Source organism: Gavia stellata, chromosome 4 (assembly GCF_030936135.1).
Source record: "Gavia stellata isolate bGavSte3 chromosome 4, bGavSte3.hap2, whole genome shotgun sequence".
Lineage (NCBI taxonomy): Eukaryota > Metazoa > Chordata > Aves > Gaviiformes > Gaviidae > Gavia > Gavia stellata.
Genome location: NC_082597.1, coordinates 58,032,676 through 58,049,619, shown reverse-complemented (window position 1 = coordinate 58,049,619; position 16,944 = coordinate 58,032,676). Strand labels below are relative to the sequence as shown.

The following is a 16,944-nucleotide window of genomic DNA, read 5'->3' as shown; positions in this document are numbered from 1 at the left end:
CCCTAATGGCAGGCATGAGCTTGTGCCTGAACCCTTCTGCTCTCCCTGCCTTCGTGCAAGGAGCCCAAGCACAGATCAGCCTGGAGAGTCCCTGCAGATGGTGGAGGCTTATAGAGGGGGAGAGTGCAAGCCAGGGGCAAAAAGCAGAAAGGAACTCATGTTGTCTCTATCCCAAGATGTGGGGTCTTCGTTTTTCACAGGAAGGGAAGCCCCTCTGTTATGTAGGAAAAAAAACCTTTACTCCATGTTAAAAGCCCCTTAATTCCGCAATCTCGTTTGTGAAAGTGAAGATCAGAAGGCAGATGGTCAGTTTTTAGCCCTATTCATGACTCTGCACCCACACTCCTGCCAGAGCTGTCCCTTAGGAACCAGTGGGCACCAGGTCCAGCAAGCTTGCAGCAGTTACCTTGTCCAGGAACCACCTGGGGATACCAAAGTTAAAGCCCCATCTCCAGTCATTTGTATCCCAAGGCTTTTCAGTGTTCCTCTTTTTAGACCAGACCAGCTCCAAGAGGATTCTCACATGGGAGCTGGTCCAAAGCCCCTCCACTGGCTGCAACTCACAAGCCCAGTATGCAGTGTTGTGCTTCGTGGGACAGCCAGCCACTCTACCACTCACATGCTCCCAGGGCTTGCTGCAGGGACAGGCCATTCACCTCTTCAGCCCATACAAAGGGTATAACCCTGTGCCTCAAGGAACCCAATTCCCGATTTTCTACCTGTAAGAAATTCAGAGGCTGCAAGCTCGGAAACCCAGAGAGACAAGACAACCATAGACTGCATGATAGTGGAACCAAAATGCAAACCTCTCTTTATTTCAGGTCATGTTACTTTTGCATAGGAGCACTGTTAACAACAGCAGTCCATCCAGTCAAAAGCAAATGATTAAAAATTCAGTTTTTCAGGTTACTCCTCAAAACGCTTCCAAAAAGATACATAAATTATTTATAAATACGAAAATTTACTGCAGAAACATTGAGTAGTGTATCATTCAAATTGGAATTTCCAGCAGTAAAAAAGTAAATCAAAATTGTCACAGGGTCAGCTGCTTTGGCGGGAACTGATCTCAAAGCATTTCAATTCCACGTTAAGAATAAAGAGAAACGATCTCTCTACAAAGCCAAGGCTAACGTCCCTCATCTTGAGCATGCTGTGAGTAAAGACAGGCTTTCACATCTCAGCCCTTGAGCAAAGAGTAGCACAGCAAGTCAGGTGGCACAAAGCACTCTCTGTGGGGGTCTGCTCCCACCCTGGGCACAGTCAGAACCCTGTGTTGCCAGCCCATCTCGGAGGGGAAAGGGGAAGGTGCTACAGAAGACAACTGGCTCAGGAAAGGTTCCCCCTTCTCCTAAGGCCAGTCGCAACATTCTGCATCGTATCTACTGCAGAAAGTTCCAGCATTTCTGCCCCCCTTCAAACCGGGCACATTGAGGGAAGAATAATCCCTTTTCCTCATACTAAACACTCCGAGACACCTTGGCCCCAGTGGGCTGAGTAATCCCTGAAGCTTTATCTGGCATTGGCCCATTCTGTGTTGTGGGAAGGTACACAGTGCTTTGCCAGTGGAGATGCGCACAGACAGGAGACAGACTGCAGCTGCTACAGCTCAAGACAGGTAGGTGGGGGCTCTACCTTCTGAGAAGGGCTATACAGTCAGAGAGCAGGCCAGCAAAACTGAGCACAGCAGCAGAGATGGGGCTACAGTAAGAAGATAACTGTCAGCATTTCGCAGCTGTGTGGGAATACATGTGTATGTGCGCTGTTGTCTATTAAATATCATTAATTCCTCATTATTAGTAGTAATAGTCCCTCCCCCACCTCAACATCTTGGTTCAAGGGCAAATCCAAGCCATTTCAGCGTCTGCTGCTCCTTGCCATGGGGATGCTGAACAGGAACCTCCAGGTCAGTCATCGGCAGAGATGTTGCACCAGCTGCTCAAACTGCTCCCGCTGCTGGTAGATGTAAAGCTGGGTGTCCCAGAGAGCGTTCACCAGCACAGTGTCATTCACCTCGTCCAACATCACCTCCGTGTGCAGCTGAGGGCTGAGCCTGCATACGGCAAGACAGCATCACCAGCTAGGCACAAACACAAGCACAAGGCAGCGAGCACGCCAAGCACAAGACTTGTGCGAAGTGGCTTCCGCTGCCCTGGGCATTCGCTTCCCCTTATCTAGCAGGCTTGCAGAGCGGAGGCCTTCCCCCTCCTTTAAAGCACAACCACACCCAAGGCTGAGACTCAGTTCAGCAACTGCGCCAGCTAAGGCACGAGTCTCAAAACACACTGTGCGTCGTGGAATAGGGCAGGATGCACATCCCCTAAGGACCCTGTTAGACAGCATTCCCTGAGTCCCCACTAACTGACCCCAGACAAGGTGTGCTCGGTGCATCAGAGTGGGCCGTGGCATCCTCCAATATGTCACCAAGGCATGAGGAGAGGGGGTGGGGGGACAGGTCTGGGCAGGCATGCTGGCGGAGGGGACACAATTTGGGATGACGCATGCCTCAGCAAGGTCTGAAGTGAGAGGGCTAAAATTAGGTCTGTGCAGAGAGCGGAAAGGAAGCTCCTACCGGAAATATGGGACATCCATCATCTCGCACCAGGCCCTGGCACGATCCACAGCTGGGCCATCTGCATCAGTGCACTGCAGGAGAAGGCCCACAGTTAGAGCCTGACTGTCACACCGCTCACCCCCTGCCTGCAAGAGGCTCCCCTGGCACCAAGTCGAACTTGCACAAGCTGCAGAGGGAGAGGGAAAACCAGGAGCAAGTGCATCCTGGTTGGCAACGTTCACCACCAAAAGTGGGATGGCTTTTTCGTTTTGGTTGTTGTTGTTTTTTTTTTTTAACGTAAGAACAATGCTCCTGGATCCTTGAGACACAAGGAATCGCACCCTACAGATCCTCCATCCATCCCAGCACTGAGCGGATTCCCTTAAAGAAACCCCTAGGATGATCTGAATCACAGCCTCGTTGGGATTTCATCTCTACCCATTCCTGTCCATTCAAGCCCAGTACCAGTACAGCCTGTGATTACTGCAGGTTTTCTGGGCTATCCAGGGACAGCTTCCCTGGGAGCCCTGAAATAAGAGACAGGGGAAGCAGAGGGACTCCTCCGGGTAGTTTCTGGCTTTAGGAAGCTAAGAGGAGATAAAGCCACAGAATTAAGATTATAGTCAAAACCTCAGTTCTGATCTTTCTGGCTTTCATTAATGTTTTCATGCACAGCATTCAATGAGCTTCTCTTTCTGAGGCATCCAAGAACGTATGCCTATTACACACTCCTAACCACAGCTCTGAACTACTGCTTTTTATTAGTGATACTCCCACTTCTCTAGCATTTGCTAATTTCCCCAGTGGGGACAGCAAAGCTTTTCTAAAGAAAAATTAATTGCTGTTTCCTGAGGCATGATTTTTTCGGTCCAGGTTGCTTAGATGATAATCAATGCTCCCTGGAAAGATACTGAGTTTCATGAACTCACACCTGCATATGTTCCTAGGGGTCACTGACCACCATCCTGTTCTCAGCTCTCCCACACCTTAGCTCCTTACAGCTGCAGGAACTGCACCTCCCTTGGCACTTGAAACCCCGAACAGGCAGACAGAGCTTCAGACCTGCTATGCTCCCACAATTCTTAGGTTAACCACTACATCCATTCCTTAAAACTGGCCATGGACGGAGCAATTCCAAGTAAATACAATTTTATTCCAAAAGGAAGAAGCCAAAGACTGGAAACCTTTGCTCCCTCCCTGCAAGCAGCCCCAGGCATCTTCCCCCATCCCCTCCTCCTGGTACTCACACAATCCACCACCATCTTGCCAAGCTCCCTGGCCCCAAAGACGGTCTTCGCCAGCTCCCAAGGGTTGGAGGGGCGGAAAACATCCACAGAGTTCACTGGGACCTGCGGAGGCTTCCCTGTCCCCAGGGAGACCACCAACCCCAATTTTCTTACTTTCTGCCTCTGACCCTGTGGAAAAACAATAGATGTGTTTGTAAGGCCCAACAATTAAGATGGAACATGTCCTGCACAGCAGTCTCGGGGAAGCTCTGAAAGCCAAGGAAAAAGGCTCGGGAGCCTTTTCTCTCCCGCCATCCTCCCCCTTTAGTACTGCTTGGTGAGACAGGTATAATCAACGTGATTTCGACAGCTGCACTGTTCTGTCCCCTACATCCCTGGCTGCAAACACATGGGATCACCCCAAAGTTTAGTCTTCAGACCAGATGACTGTGAAACAGTCCAACTCTTTCAGTCATTTCAGCTACAGGGAGCAGTAGCTGCCAGTAGTTAGTCATCTTTCTGAGGAACTTGCCACACCACAGAAGGCATTCAACTCTTCAGCCTTGGAGAGTGACCTACCATTCTCTTATCCATTTATTTTTGGGTAGAAAAAGGCCCTGCAGAGCAGCATCAAGGGCCACACACAACCATCAACTGAATCATCCTTGCTCAGAGTAGCAAGGACAAGCTGATGGGGCTGCCTCCCCATCTCTCACCCTTGTCAGAAGAGGTATTTCACCTCTCAGCCACCATTCCCAACACATATCCCCCTCCATACACTCCCATCTAGGGTGCTGCACTGCTAACTTGTTTATCCACTAGAGAGGCATCCAATACCAAACCCTCTTCCCCTTCAAGGGAGGCTCAGTGGAGCCAATAAAGCCCCAGTTACGCATCAGGGCCAGGATTTCCCTCACCTTCTTGATGAGCGTCTTGTTGTACTCATGGATCTCCGTCATGGCATCGAGGGTCGGGTTGTTGGCTAGCAGCCCACCATCCAGAAAGCGGCCTATCGGCCGGAAATAAGTGGGAGCTGCACCGCTGCAGCGGGCAGCGCGCCATACAAGCTGGTCTGGAGGGAAAGAAAGCATACAGCCTCTTGCAGCAACTCTCCTGTGTGCAAGAAGCACCCCACCTTCACCAACACAAAGCAGGAGGGCTTGCAATCCCAGAAGACCCTGCCCTAGATAGTTGTGCCTCTTTCTCCTAACAGTAAGGTCTCTGCTTAGATGCATAGGATTATTTTGGGGAGCTTTAAAAGATGTTCTCACCATTTTCTACGTAACCTGGGTCAAATTCACGCTTTACCAGTTATTTTGATGGTGAACCAGTTATATTTGCTAGACAAAGAAAGAAGCAAGCTGGAGGGGGCTGCATGTTTCAGTTACACAGCTTTTCCATGTTAATCTGCTCCTGAGAACCCAGGGGAAACTACTGACTGTACACAGGACTCCTCTAGCAGACCCCTTCCTCATGAACTTCAATAGCCAGCCCCGGTTCCTGGCACAAGAGAAGCCAAGGGAGAAGGAGAAGGGAGAAAAGAGAACCATCACTAGGACCAAGCTACAAGTCAAGATTAGGGATAAGCCATCGCTGGGACACCCCGATTTTCAGAGCAATGGAAGGAAGAACAGAAAATCTTCTGTCTCTGAGAAACAGCCCCCTCCGCTGCCAACCAGGTGGACTGCTGTGTGCCAGCATTTACCTTCTGGCTGAGTGAGTGGTTTGAAAGATGCGCTTGTTTTGTATTCAGTGGAAGTTTTTGTCTCTGGTACAGGGTAATTCCGGAAAAGGTGGAGTTCAGCTGGCTGTCGGTCGCACAATGTCCCTGTCACCATAACCCTGGGGGAGAGGACATCACAGAACAAGAGTAAAATGGAAAAAAAAAACCCCATACTTATGGCTTCAATGGTCTGCACACCACACTCCTCCAGATCTGCTCTAAGGAGAGGCTGAGCATCTCTGCTGAGAGGGGTCTAGAGCACACTCAGGAGAGCATCAACCAGCACAGCCCCAGGCAGGACTTACTTGGGTTTCTGGACATCCGTCATTTTCGTGTTTTCCCCAAATTCCTTCTTCAGGAACTCATCCAGGGGCTCTGACTCATAGGGCCGAGACCCCCGGAACACCATGTCCTTCATGCGGAAGTACAGGCAGCGCATGTAGTCCATGGACTTCCCTGAGATGGACAACAGCGTCAGCAGGAGCAGATGGTTGGAGGAAGGGCGCAGGCAGAACAAACAGCACATCAGAGCTGGAACTTTCCAGGACCAGCGGGAGATGGGAGGTCACTTCCAATCCCATCCCCTTCCCAGGTTGCCTGTCATCCGGCTTAGACCTCAGCAGCATGACTGGCAAGGATTAAAGAGGAAGGGCAAGCTTGGAGGGTAGTTTCCCACTACCAGAAACTGCCAATCACCTTGTTGTAAACCCCCCATGAAGAGAGCTGGAAGAACAGAACATTGCACTCTGCCACCACATGATTCCCAAAACCCAGAAAGCTGCTCAAGGCCAGCTGACGTGAGAATAGAGCACAAAGCCAGGTCTGGGCTTTCCTCTGTTAAGAAACATCCCTTCCCTCTTTTGGCAGGGGCAACAAATCTCAGTCAGGACTCAGAGAGGCAGCTCTCACCCTGCTTCCACTCCCCACAGGAGTGCTCCAGCCCACAGGAGTGAGAAGGGGCCCATTATTTACAGTGTCCTCACCATGTACAATAGCCAAGGCCAAGATTCCCCCAGTGCTGGTCCCTGCAATCCAGTCAAAAATTTCACGAACAGGACGGCCTGCAGCCTTTTCAATAGCCAGGAGGAGTTGAATGAGCACCAGGCCCCGGATGCCCCCTCCATCCAGGCACAGGAGGCGGTCGTGACTGGGGAGAGACAGACGTAGATGACTGGGAGCTGTGGGACACCTTACAAATCACAGCACACCATGTGGGAACGCAGCCCTGGGGATGGGAAACTAGGTCGTTAACAAGAACGCTACTGTGGACAGTGCAATCAGTGAACAAATAAATCCAGTGGTGCTTCCTCAGCAAATAAGACCTAACATGGCCAGATAAGCCTCATCAGAGCTAGTGCAACACCACTTGCTCTTTTAGCCATCTCTAACCTCTACACCAGAGAGACATTCACAAGCTGAAAATGCATCCAAGTCCCTTATTATGCAATAATAGATATTGCCCCATAAAATAAATAAATAAATAAAAATCAGGCAGCCCTAAGTTCCAGCAGCACTTCACTGCCAACCCTCCCTCTGTTCCATGCAAGGTGAGGTGCACGCACTGCCAAGGCAGTGCACAGGCTGGCAAAGGAGCTGGGTGAGCATCACGGCAGCACGTGGAGATGGGGAAATCACAAAGCCAAGACAGCATTTGGTGCCCAGTGGCAGAGGGAAGGGACAGAGCAGGGGTTTCACCCGCTAGTTCAGGTTCCACTGCAGTTCCAGGACTGGAGGCAGGAACAGGTGATGGTCATTTATGGGAACAGAGATTTATCGCAACAGGGCACAGGGGCGTTTCTGGCAAAAACTGCAACATTAATGGACACCAAATAATGTCAGCTCTGAGGATGCCACTCCCATGGTTGTGGGTGGCAAGAATTCATACACATGGCTTCCACCTTCAAGTTGCACAGGAGCCTGGACAGCTGTTCCTCACTTACTTTCTTCTACCCTCACTGGGCGAGTCCACAACATCTGGTGCCTTCAACAACTGTCCAAGTGTTGTAGAAACATATAGAAGGTCCTTGTACCCTAGAGGGCCATGAACATGCAAAAGAAAAAAAAAATTAGAGACCACTTTGCTACTTGAACCCTCTGATACATGCCCCAGAGATATTAGTCATTATATTATGCTTAATCAATTAGAAAACCTTCAATTACTCTTCCTGCTTTCTCTCTGTCCCCAGAAAACTTGGTCAGGATACCCAAACCTCCCACCCCTGCAGTAAATCATTTCCACCATAATCACACAGAGAACATCCAACTCCCTTCCCAATCGAATAAAGCTCCCTGCAGGAGACACAAGCCATCTTACCCATAGTCACCAGGTACCCCCCCAGATTAATCTCCACACCAAAGAGGAGAAACCCCATCTTTTAGAGCAGGCAGCTGGAGATGCACTGGCAAAGACAAAGGATTTGTAGAAGCAGATGATGAGCACAGTAGGCAAGAGAGAAGGCAGAGCTTAGCAGCGTGCCCACTACGCAGTTTACTGCAAGCCCTAAGATAAAACCTAAATCTACTCCTGCAAGGTACCCTAGGCAGGAGAGCTGTGAGGACAGGGTGGTTTGTCATTACCCCTCAGCTGATGTACACCCAGGCCATGCTGGGTGTGGGGCACCAATCCAGCCTAGGTGAGAAGCCAGCCTGCGAAACCAAAAGAAGAAAGAACAGGGGGAGAGAAGTTAAAATACTCCTGCCAACGCCAAGGCTGGAAGGTGGCTGTGAATGACAATGAATGTGGTGAGGAGCTTCTTCAACGGCCAGAGTCCAGGATGGAAAAGGGCCTTGCTCTGTCACTGCATTAAAGCTGAAACTGGAGGGGGGTCACCTTCAGAAGGCCATGGTGAGAAGAAAGTCCTGGTGTCACCAGCCAGACTTGTGGTGACACAGATGCACTCCAGGGCCTGAGGGGGTGGGGGGTGCGCGTTGTCCTCTAGCCCCACAGGAGGGCCTTTCCAAAGGAAAGCACCAACCTGAGAGGGGAAATAGACCACAAGCAGCTGTTATCTGCCTGCACACAGCCCCTCTCATGAGGGTCAGAGCCTCCCTCCAAGCCAAATCACCCACTGCCCACTCCATAGCCCCTCATGCTGCCTCTGCCTGAGCTCCAGAGCTCCCCAGAGGAGGAAAGCCCAGCACCTAGAATAGAGGTGCTAAGAATCACAGGCTTACTCACACAGTCTGGGCAGTACACAGCACAAGCTACGACACAATCGTATGTCCTAAGGTAGGCTCTTCCTATGCGTAACGTAAACCCTGTGACCAGGGTCTTATCCTTGGGCTTCATCCCTTTTCTCTCTCAGCTGCTGGCCTCCAGGATCTGAATGAGCAACGCTTCTTAAGTCCTTGTGCCCAGCATGACATTGGGAGGTCCTCAAGGCAGACTGGCAAATATGACCTTCTGTACATGACCCAGTGGATAAAGTGCATGCAAGCAACTAAGTCCTACACCTCTTCCAGAGGGGTGAGGGAATCAGTCTTCCCTTTCCTTTTTACAGAGCTGCGTTGTGTCAGGTCTATAAAATAAGTTTAGAATACACACACAGGAAAAACAGAGAAAAGAGACGGGATCCTGCAACAGCTGAATGAAGACAGAGTCATCAGAAAGTGAGAGCTAGGAGACAGTCCCCAGAGCACAGCCCAGACTGAAGAGGAAATCTGAGACAGTACTGTGAAGCAAGAAGGGAGGAGAGTGATGGAGGGCCAGGGGAAGCTTTACCTAAGCTGTTGAAGCTGCTCCACGAGGAAGGTTGGCCTTCCAGGAAGAAGGAGGTGGCAGACGGTGCCAGGCTGGGGGAGTCAGGATTGGGTGGGTGGCAGCGTTCGGTCCCTACCGTTTGCAGCAGGTCTAAGAGCACTTTCCGGTTCGCACCTTAGGTGACGAAGGGGAAGTCACAGATCAGAAAGAGAATCAGTGCACGCACACACTGGAGGGGCTCTGCTAAATTCACAGAAGTCCTGACCCTCACAAAACCTCTGGGATGACCTGGGGAAGGGGAAAGCATGTCCCAGGTTTGTCCCCGAACACCAGGCAGCAGGACTTGTGCACTGCGGGGGCACCCAGTGCTGTGCAGCTTCAAGGGTGTGTGCCACACACTTGCCACTGAAGAACCGCCCATGTCTGCTTATACCTGGGCAGTTCAGCAGCACTGCGTCATCCCATTGTGAGCCTGCAGTGCCTGACACCGTGACCTGAAAGAGGGGGAGTGCATGCCAGCTTTTCCTCTTGCATCTCTGTCTCATAGAAGAGAAATTCATCAAGAGCCATTAACACAAAGCCTATGCTGCTAGCTCAGGAAGTGAGTGACTAGAAGTTGGGGAAGCATGTTGGAGAAGCATCGCCCACGTTTGACATGTTTTCACCTCTCCCCAAGACACTGTTTTGGCCACCAAGGGGAGACAGGATGCCAGGTTCACCCTGTAAGGCTGCTGATGTGCTCCCTCACCTTTGCTGCTCCTGGCTGCCAAGAGCCCTGGTGTCTCCCCGAAATCATTGGGGATTTCGACATCTCCTCCAAACACGACGATCGCTTTGATCATATCCAGGTGGTCATGCTAGGGGACAAGAGAAAGCTCAGTCAAGAGTCACGCACCCCTTGGCTACATCATCTCTCATTCCCTCCCTCCTCTTTTCATTAGCCAAAGCACCCATGAAAGACAACAGCTTGAATTTCAAAGAAGTCTGTCCCTGCCTCAACCCTTCAAAAAAATCCTCTCTCTCTTTCCCAGCAGCCTCTGCAGAAAACTCACCTTCATAGCCAGGTGCAGAGGTGTGTTGCCATCCTGGCCCCTGGCGTTGGTGTGGGCCCCATGTGTCAGCAGTACCATGGCACAGTCAAAGCGTCCCCTCTTGACTGCAATGTGCAGAGCCATGTCAGCTGTCCGGCTGGTCAAATTCACCTCAGAGCCATACTCAAGCAGCAGTCGTGTCATCTGTGCCCAAGCGTGCACATGCCACATCAAGAAGAGAGAAAGCGACCATGAGGACAACCGCCTGGGCGCTCAAACGATCCAGGTCTCACGGCAAGCACAGCAGGGGAAGAGGCGGGACCCTTAGGCTGGACACAACTGGCTGGCAGATGCCATCTGCATTGTTCCAAACACTGGAGATAGGGTTTCTCTGTCTTACGACAGAACTAGTTGGTGGTTTCACAATCTGGCTAGAGCTTCTGGATGTTTTGGGACTTAGATATGCAAGTGTAGCAACTGACTGAGAGCAATGGAGAAAAAACAGTTCCTACTCAGGCCAGAATCCTTGCAGACTGGAGGGAAAAAATCTGCTTTTTGATCTTCTCCTTATAAGCCAAGCAGCTTTATGTCTGCTCTGAAACTCCACAGGACATTTCTGAGAGGAATGTGATACTGCAGGAGGGAAAACGCTCCTGCCATAGGAAATGTCCTCTGCTTGCAATAAGCACCATTCAGGTGCTCCAGCATGGCATATCACACCACTGATCTGCCCATCTCTGGCAGAATATGGACCATAACCCACATGCCACCACGCTGTGCCTACCTCACACTCTCCCTGCAGTTTTCAAGGCATCAGACTGCTTCCTTCCGTGAAGCTGTCAGTAATGAGAAGAGAGCTCCCCCCAGGGGTAACAGTGACACTGCTACAATTTCCCCAACAAAAAGGGAAAAGGGACAAGCTGGCAGTTTCCCAGCCAAGGATGACATACTAGGGACGAGCCCACCAGTTTGTTTCACTGCAAGGCTCCACTGCTCCGTTCCCCGTGGCAAACAGCACTGATCAGGCACAGGGCAAAGAGAATCAAACATCGGGCTACTGGCTGGGCTCTGACACTCCCAGGGCTCTGCTCTGACATTCCCAAGGCTCTGCACATGCACTCAGGAAAGGGAGAGGTCAGAAGCAGGAGAAATTAACCAGGTGCTGGGCAGCAGCACAGGCCTTTGCCATAGCTTGGCACCATTTACCTCTGCCTTCTTCGCCCAGTGCAGCGGAGTGGCTTCATAGCGCGGGTCCTTGGAGTGAACCTGGCTGGCATCCACCTCAAGGATGGCCTGGGCGCACCTGGCAAAGACAATCACGGGCGGCTGCCGTCTTGACTCAAGACCTCCACTCACCTCAGCACCTGCCTGCTGCCCAGTGCCTTTCAGGAAACCCTTCAGCAGCAGCAGGATCTCTGCAACACCTGCAAGTTCCTCAGCTGCAGGTTTGTTTTGCTCTTTTTAGAAAGGAAGGGCACAACAAGAAGCATAGAAGCAGCACAACACTTGGAGGAAGCAGGAGAATCCCTTCCCAGTTCCAAGCTGTGGAGGAACATCTGGGTGTTTCTCCAGTACAGGAATATGGCATTTCTGGAAACTCTCAAGACCCAAGGGAAAATTCTTCTCTTCTCCCTCTCCCTCTGTGGAAATGTGGGGACAAAACTGAAATAGTTAAATACTTGCTGAAATTAAGAATCTGTGTACTCCCCTATGAGTGAAAAATCACATCTATTTTGAATAGACTAGTATCTAGTGCCTAGAAAGTGTGGGTAGGTAGACTTATGAAACAAGCATACACTCTCCACTCTGAAACACCACCAAATAACCCATGCACAAGAGATCAAGCCCCACTGCAAACTAAAGGACCTAAGCACATTTTTAGCTTATGAACATGTCTCTAATGTTGGAAAGCACTTTTCAAAATGCTGAAAAATCAGCTAGCAGCAGCTAGTGTTGACTTGAGTACCCTATTTGTAGAGCTTGGACACTATGAAAATTAAATCTTTTAAAGCACATACAAAGAGATCAAATTTATCCAGGGAAAACAAAACGGGGAGTAAACACCATGTTTCTTTTGATTCAGTTCCAGAGTGTGCTATTAAGAGTCAAGAGTACCTCTGGCCCACAGAAGACAGGAATAACTACGCTTTGAAATGAAAGCTTATTAGGATGCCAGCAGTCAAAGACAGAGGTACAGCAATTAGCAATATTATTTAAGCATCAGTAAATCATCTTTTCACAGCTCATTCTGAGGAAAAGTATTTCACAAACGTTTTTTTAAAAATCCGTGTCTTTCTCCTGATGTCTGATACTAAATAATACATGGAGATAAATTCAGGGAAAAACTTTTTTTTCTGAAAGCGTTTCTTTCTTTTCCACACCAGCACTTCTCTGTTCTTTTGCCAACTCGATGATGCAGCAGAGGACAGCATAGGACATGTTCCTACTGAGCACTGCCCTGAAAGGGGTCTAGTCTTGGACAACTGTGAGCAGACAGGTCCCCAGACTGAAGGAAGAGCCCTGTTCTGGCAGCCCAAGCAGTTACTTACCCCTTCTGGGAGAACTTCAGTGCTGTGTGGATGGGGTAGCCCAGCGTCCCCATGATGCTGCAGCTGGCACGGCATTTCAGCAGAGACTGAACCATGTCCTCTTTGCCCAGCTGACAAGCAAGATGCAGAGCGGTCAGACCTTCATGGCTCAGGTGGTCCAAGCCAGCAGATGGGGTTCTGCCCAGAAGCTGGGAAGAGCAGACAATAGATAGATAAAGAGACAGACATGGTAGAGCACCATCTCTCTTCCTGAGCTCCAAGGAAAGACTCTGGAGCACAGGGTTCCTCATGATGCTACAGCCTATCCTCTCCACCCCTGCTTCCAACACAATCGCTATGGAAACGTTCCTTGTTTTGTCTCCCCAAAAGGTTTATCGCTGCTCTCTGCACCCTCTTTCTCTGGCCCGTGTGCTTCTGTGACACCCCTCAGCTGAAAAGGGCTCGCACCACCTTGAACCACACAGCCCAGCAGACTCCGACCACCTCCCACTGCATGAGCCAAGCTCAGCCCAACCAAATGAGAGCACTAACTGAAACCAGTAGTTTCCCCTCCTGCTGCGGCCCCATCAGTTACCACGGCCAGTCAGCAGGCAGGAGCTCAACCTCCCCTGCAACTCCACCATTGCTTTCAGATACAAACAGGATTCTGTTTAAAATATACATGCAGGGATATGTTTGAAGGAATTTTCCTATTCTCCCCGTAAATTTTAGACCTGTTACCAGATGACTGATTTGTTATACAAAAACATCCCCCTGCCATACTGGGGAAACCCTGCAAGCCCTGGTGCACACAAGAGAAGCAGGAATTTAGAGTTTCTTTTCTCTGATTTAGCAAGGAATCAAGAGAGAAAAGAAACAAACAGGAGACAGATCCGACCTGGAAGTATTTCTGTAACAACAAGCCAGGTTGCTGCCACCAGAGAAATAAAGGAAGAGGGTATCTTTTTAATACAAAGGTCCTAACTGCCCTGCTCTGCAGCATGGCCAGCCCCAGTTGTGATCCCTCCCCGATCACGCATTAGGAAACCCTAGCACAGTGTGTCAGGCAGAGGGAGAGCTGTCATAACAGGTATTGGGCAAATGTGCAGCCGTAGGAGAGAGCCGGTCTCACACTCGCACTGGCTGCTGGGGCACTGACAGACCTGAGAAACCAATGTGGAAGGCCACCCACACCCTTACAAACCCTGTCACTCTGCCCAGCACTTCTCAACAATTGAGAACGCCTCTGGCTTCAGACTGTCTCTGCCTCAAGGCTCCGATCGCCGTCCCCTGTGCAAGGCCGCTCAGTTCAAACAACAGGTTCTGCAGCTCAGGAGAGCCCAGGGCGGCTCTGAACTGTCCCTCAGTCTGTGGGCAACACACACTCCCCCACGGGAGCACTCTGCCCAGAACCAAATACCCGGCTCGGAGGAGATGGAGAAGGGACAGCTAAGGTCCTGAGGGAAGGCAGGATGAAGGCCTGATGCAAATAGCAATGAAGGACACTTTCTGAGGAAACTTGCTTAATATCTCTGTTCCACTGCAGGGTGGAATCTGGAGCCTGCTTACAGGAAACAACACCAGTAAAGGGGGAAGAAAGAGGCTGAAATCAGCCTCAAGCATTAACTCAATGCTGCAGCACAGGGAACGGACTTTCTCCTCCCGTCTGCAGCTATTCTCCTGTCTCCCTCCTCACAGCCCAGAGAGGACCCATTCTAGTCCCACTGCCCCCCAGCTTTGAAATCACTCCCACCTCGATGATATGGGGGCTGTTCCCTCGCACAGCATAGTGGAAAACAGTCTCCCCATCCCTGTCGGTAACGTCCACCCGCGCGTGGCACTCCAGCAGCTCCAGCAGGCACTCTATGTCTCCCTTACGGCATGCCAGGTGCAGCGGGGTGCAGCCATTCTCACTGTCTGTGCTGTTCACGCAACTGAAAGAGACAAGTCAATGTGAGGCCAAGGAAGGGCTGGCGAAGATGAGGACATGCAGCTGCCCCGGAAGCTGATACAAAGACACATTCCATGTCTGCAACTGGGCCAGCTGGTGTGAACCACGAGGTTCACAAAAGCCCAGCCTCTTGCCAGGGAAGGAGTACAGGGAAGAGCCACCAAGCAGCCCTGCCACGGACCCTTCTCCCTGACATGCTGCTCCTTCCTCTGCCCCCATATAGGAGCAGCTCCCTCTGCCCAAAGGAAGGCAGGAGACAGGTTACAGTCAGCAACCTGGTAGAGGTGCTGCCATTAGTCCCCCAGTCCCCTAACTCCTCACTAGTCTCCCCTATCCTCAATGAACTTTCCCATGGAAAGAGACCAAGGGCTTGTGGCCAAAAACCATTTCCAGAAAAACAGTCCTACTGTATCTCTTCTCTTGTGGTTTACAAAGTCAGCCACAACCCCCTCCAGAAAGCAGCTCCACAAGGGTTTCAAGAATCTTACTAGCACCTCTAGCAAAATACTTCAATCCTTTACCTAAAACACCAGGGCTCCAGGCTTTAATGTCCACAGCAGCAGGTTGAAAGCCCACCAATAAGCTTACACAGCAACCATCAGACCCCCTTTGCTACCACATCTATCATTCAGGCAAGACACACCAAGGCTAGCACTTTTAAACTCAACCTCCGCACTGACCACAGGTGTTAAACTCCCCCAAGAAGCAGCCCCCATTACTTTAGTACATCAAGCCAGGATACCCTAGCCTGCCCTCCCGAGCTTGTTCCCAGCACCAGGCCCACTGCAGACCCTTCCCGCCCTTGCCTCAGAACATGGTTGTGCCGGAAGCTCTCACGATGACCTAGCTCCACTGCGACATGTGCCGAGGACCAGCTGGGGTGGTTGCGGAAGCAGTCACTGAGCTGCTGGAGATCCTCCAGCGACAAGGGCTGGCGCGAGCTCTCGTAGAAAGGGCGCAGCTGTGTGGCATACTGCTCAAAACGCACCAAGGCATCTCCTTCATTGTCGAGCTGGAAGAGCCTGGAGGAAAGGCAAACACAGCGTTGGTCTTGCTCAAAGAAACAACCTCCCTCCCACGTATCTGAGAGAAACAGCTCTTCTCCAAACGTTAGTGCTGGGGACTTTCCCATTCCTCCTCATCTGGTGTTATGCTTGTTCCAAGGGAAGATGGGAGCCTACTTCATAGCAAAGAGCATCTCCTCTTCCTGAGAGACGTTAACTTCTGGGCTAAAGTATCCTGTGTTCCAGACGCTAAAGCAGCAATGGATACCCATGGAAACGCATGTACCTGTGGACATTCTGACCCGAGTACCTGTTTCACAGTTGCCTGTTCTCACAGTGCTTGGACTCTGTCCTACCCTGCTCTCACAAGCGGTTTTGATGATGACTCCTCCACCAGCACACACAAGTGCCTCCCACTCCTCATGAGCCCACCTGCTGATCAAACACATCACCCCACACCCACAGCCGTGGAGCACTGCGGTCCTGAGATCAGAGATTTCAGGTCTTTAGTTTCACGCTTGAGTAGCGATTGCTAAAGGTCTGCCACTTACCGGAAAGCAACCTGGGGGCTCTGGGGATTCACCAGCAGGCAATCCCACGAGCGAGCGAGGCTGTTCTTATACAGGGCCACCCTGCCTTCCTCCCTCAGGCAGGTATGAGCGGCATACTCTGCAGCTGGCACCTCCTTCACTCGGTAAGGGTTTGTGAATATTTGGGTGACGCTGTTGATGGTATTCACCAGCCGGCCAAAGAACTGCATCTTTCTGGAGCCTCAGGCGGCTTCTCCCCAGGTCCTGAGGGAAAACCGGCCACAGGCTCCACCCGGCCCGGCCCCTGCCCTTCCCGGAACTTAGCGACCTAGAGCCAGGAAAGAACTGAGAGCTGCCAGGGTGACACACCGCCCGGGACGAACGCCCGGCACCGGCACCTGTGGTTTTTTTCCTGGCTCCTCCGGGAAGAGCACCCGGTTCTCCTCAGCGCCTCACGCCGACCTCTGACCTCTCTCTGACGGGCCTTACTCCGCCGCCTCGCAGGAGACGCCCCCCTCCACGGCCAGCCCCGGCGCCCTGCCGCCTGCCTGCGCTGGGAAGAGAGCCGCCCGCCGCCGGGGGAGGCGGGGGGGGAGGCAGAGCGGAGGGCTGGCGGGCCAGGGGCGGACCCGCAGCCTGGCGGGGCCGGGCCCGGCGCCCAGAGTGCGACAGCTCCCACAATGCACGACGGGCCCCCAGC

At 51.5% G+C, this 16,944-nt stretch overlaps 1 protein-coding gene across 2 annotated transcripts; it reads right to left on the bottom strand.

The window, feature by feature from the left end:
• Positions 1 to 799: 799 nt before the first annotated feature.
• Positions 800 to 16,533, bottom strand: PLA2G6 (phospholipase A2 group VI). 2 transcript variants are annotated; one of them, XM_009810873.2, is made up of 16 exons: positions 16,266 to 16,533; positions 15,517 to 15,732; positions 14,513 to 14,693; positions 12,781 to 12,968; positions 11,438 to 11,534; positions 10,253 to 10,435; positions 9,949 to 10,057; positions 9,222 to 9,374; positions 7,441 to 7,531; positions 6,484 to 6,647; positions 5,806 to 5,956; positions 5,483 to 5,619; positions 4,695 to 4,849; positions 3,799 to 3,966; positions 2,570 to 2,643; positions 800 to 2,050 (listed from the first exon to the last, which is right to left on the bottom strand). In XM_009810873.2, the coding sequence occupies exons 1-16, from the start codon at positions 16,472 to 16,474 to the stop codon at positions 1,909 to 1,911; spliced, it is 2,418 nt and encodes an 805-aa protein (XP_009809175.1). In that variant the 5' UTR covers positions 16,475 to 16,533; the 3' UTR covers positions 800 to 1,908. The 2 variants fall into 2 exon arrangements, with proteins under 2 accessions (XP_009809175.1, XP_009809176.1); XM_009810874.2 differs by lacking the exon at positions 9,222 to 9,374.
• Between the last annotated feature and the right edge of the window lie 411 nt (positions 16,534 to 16,944).

What these genes read in the sequence shown, in the direction of transcription:
- PLA2G6 (XM_009810873.2), bottom strand. Translation starts at nt 16,474, where the DNA reads ATGCAGTTCTTTGGCCGGCTGGTGAATACCATCAACAGCGTCACCCAA. An exon ending in ACTGGGCGAAGAAGGCAGAG is followed by an intron (nt 10,436 to 11,437) that starts GTAAATGGTGCC and finishes GCTTGGGCACAG; the next exon opens with ATGACACGACTGCTGCTTGA. An exon ending in GCAAGATGGTGGTGGATTGT is followed by an intron (nt 2,644 to 3,798) that starts GTGAGTACCAGG and finishes CTTCTCCTGCAG; the next exon opens with TGCACTGATGCAGATGGCCC.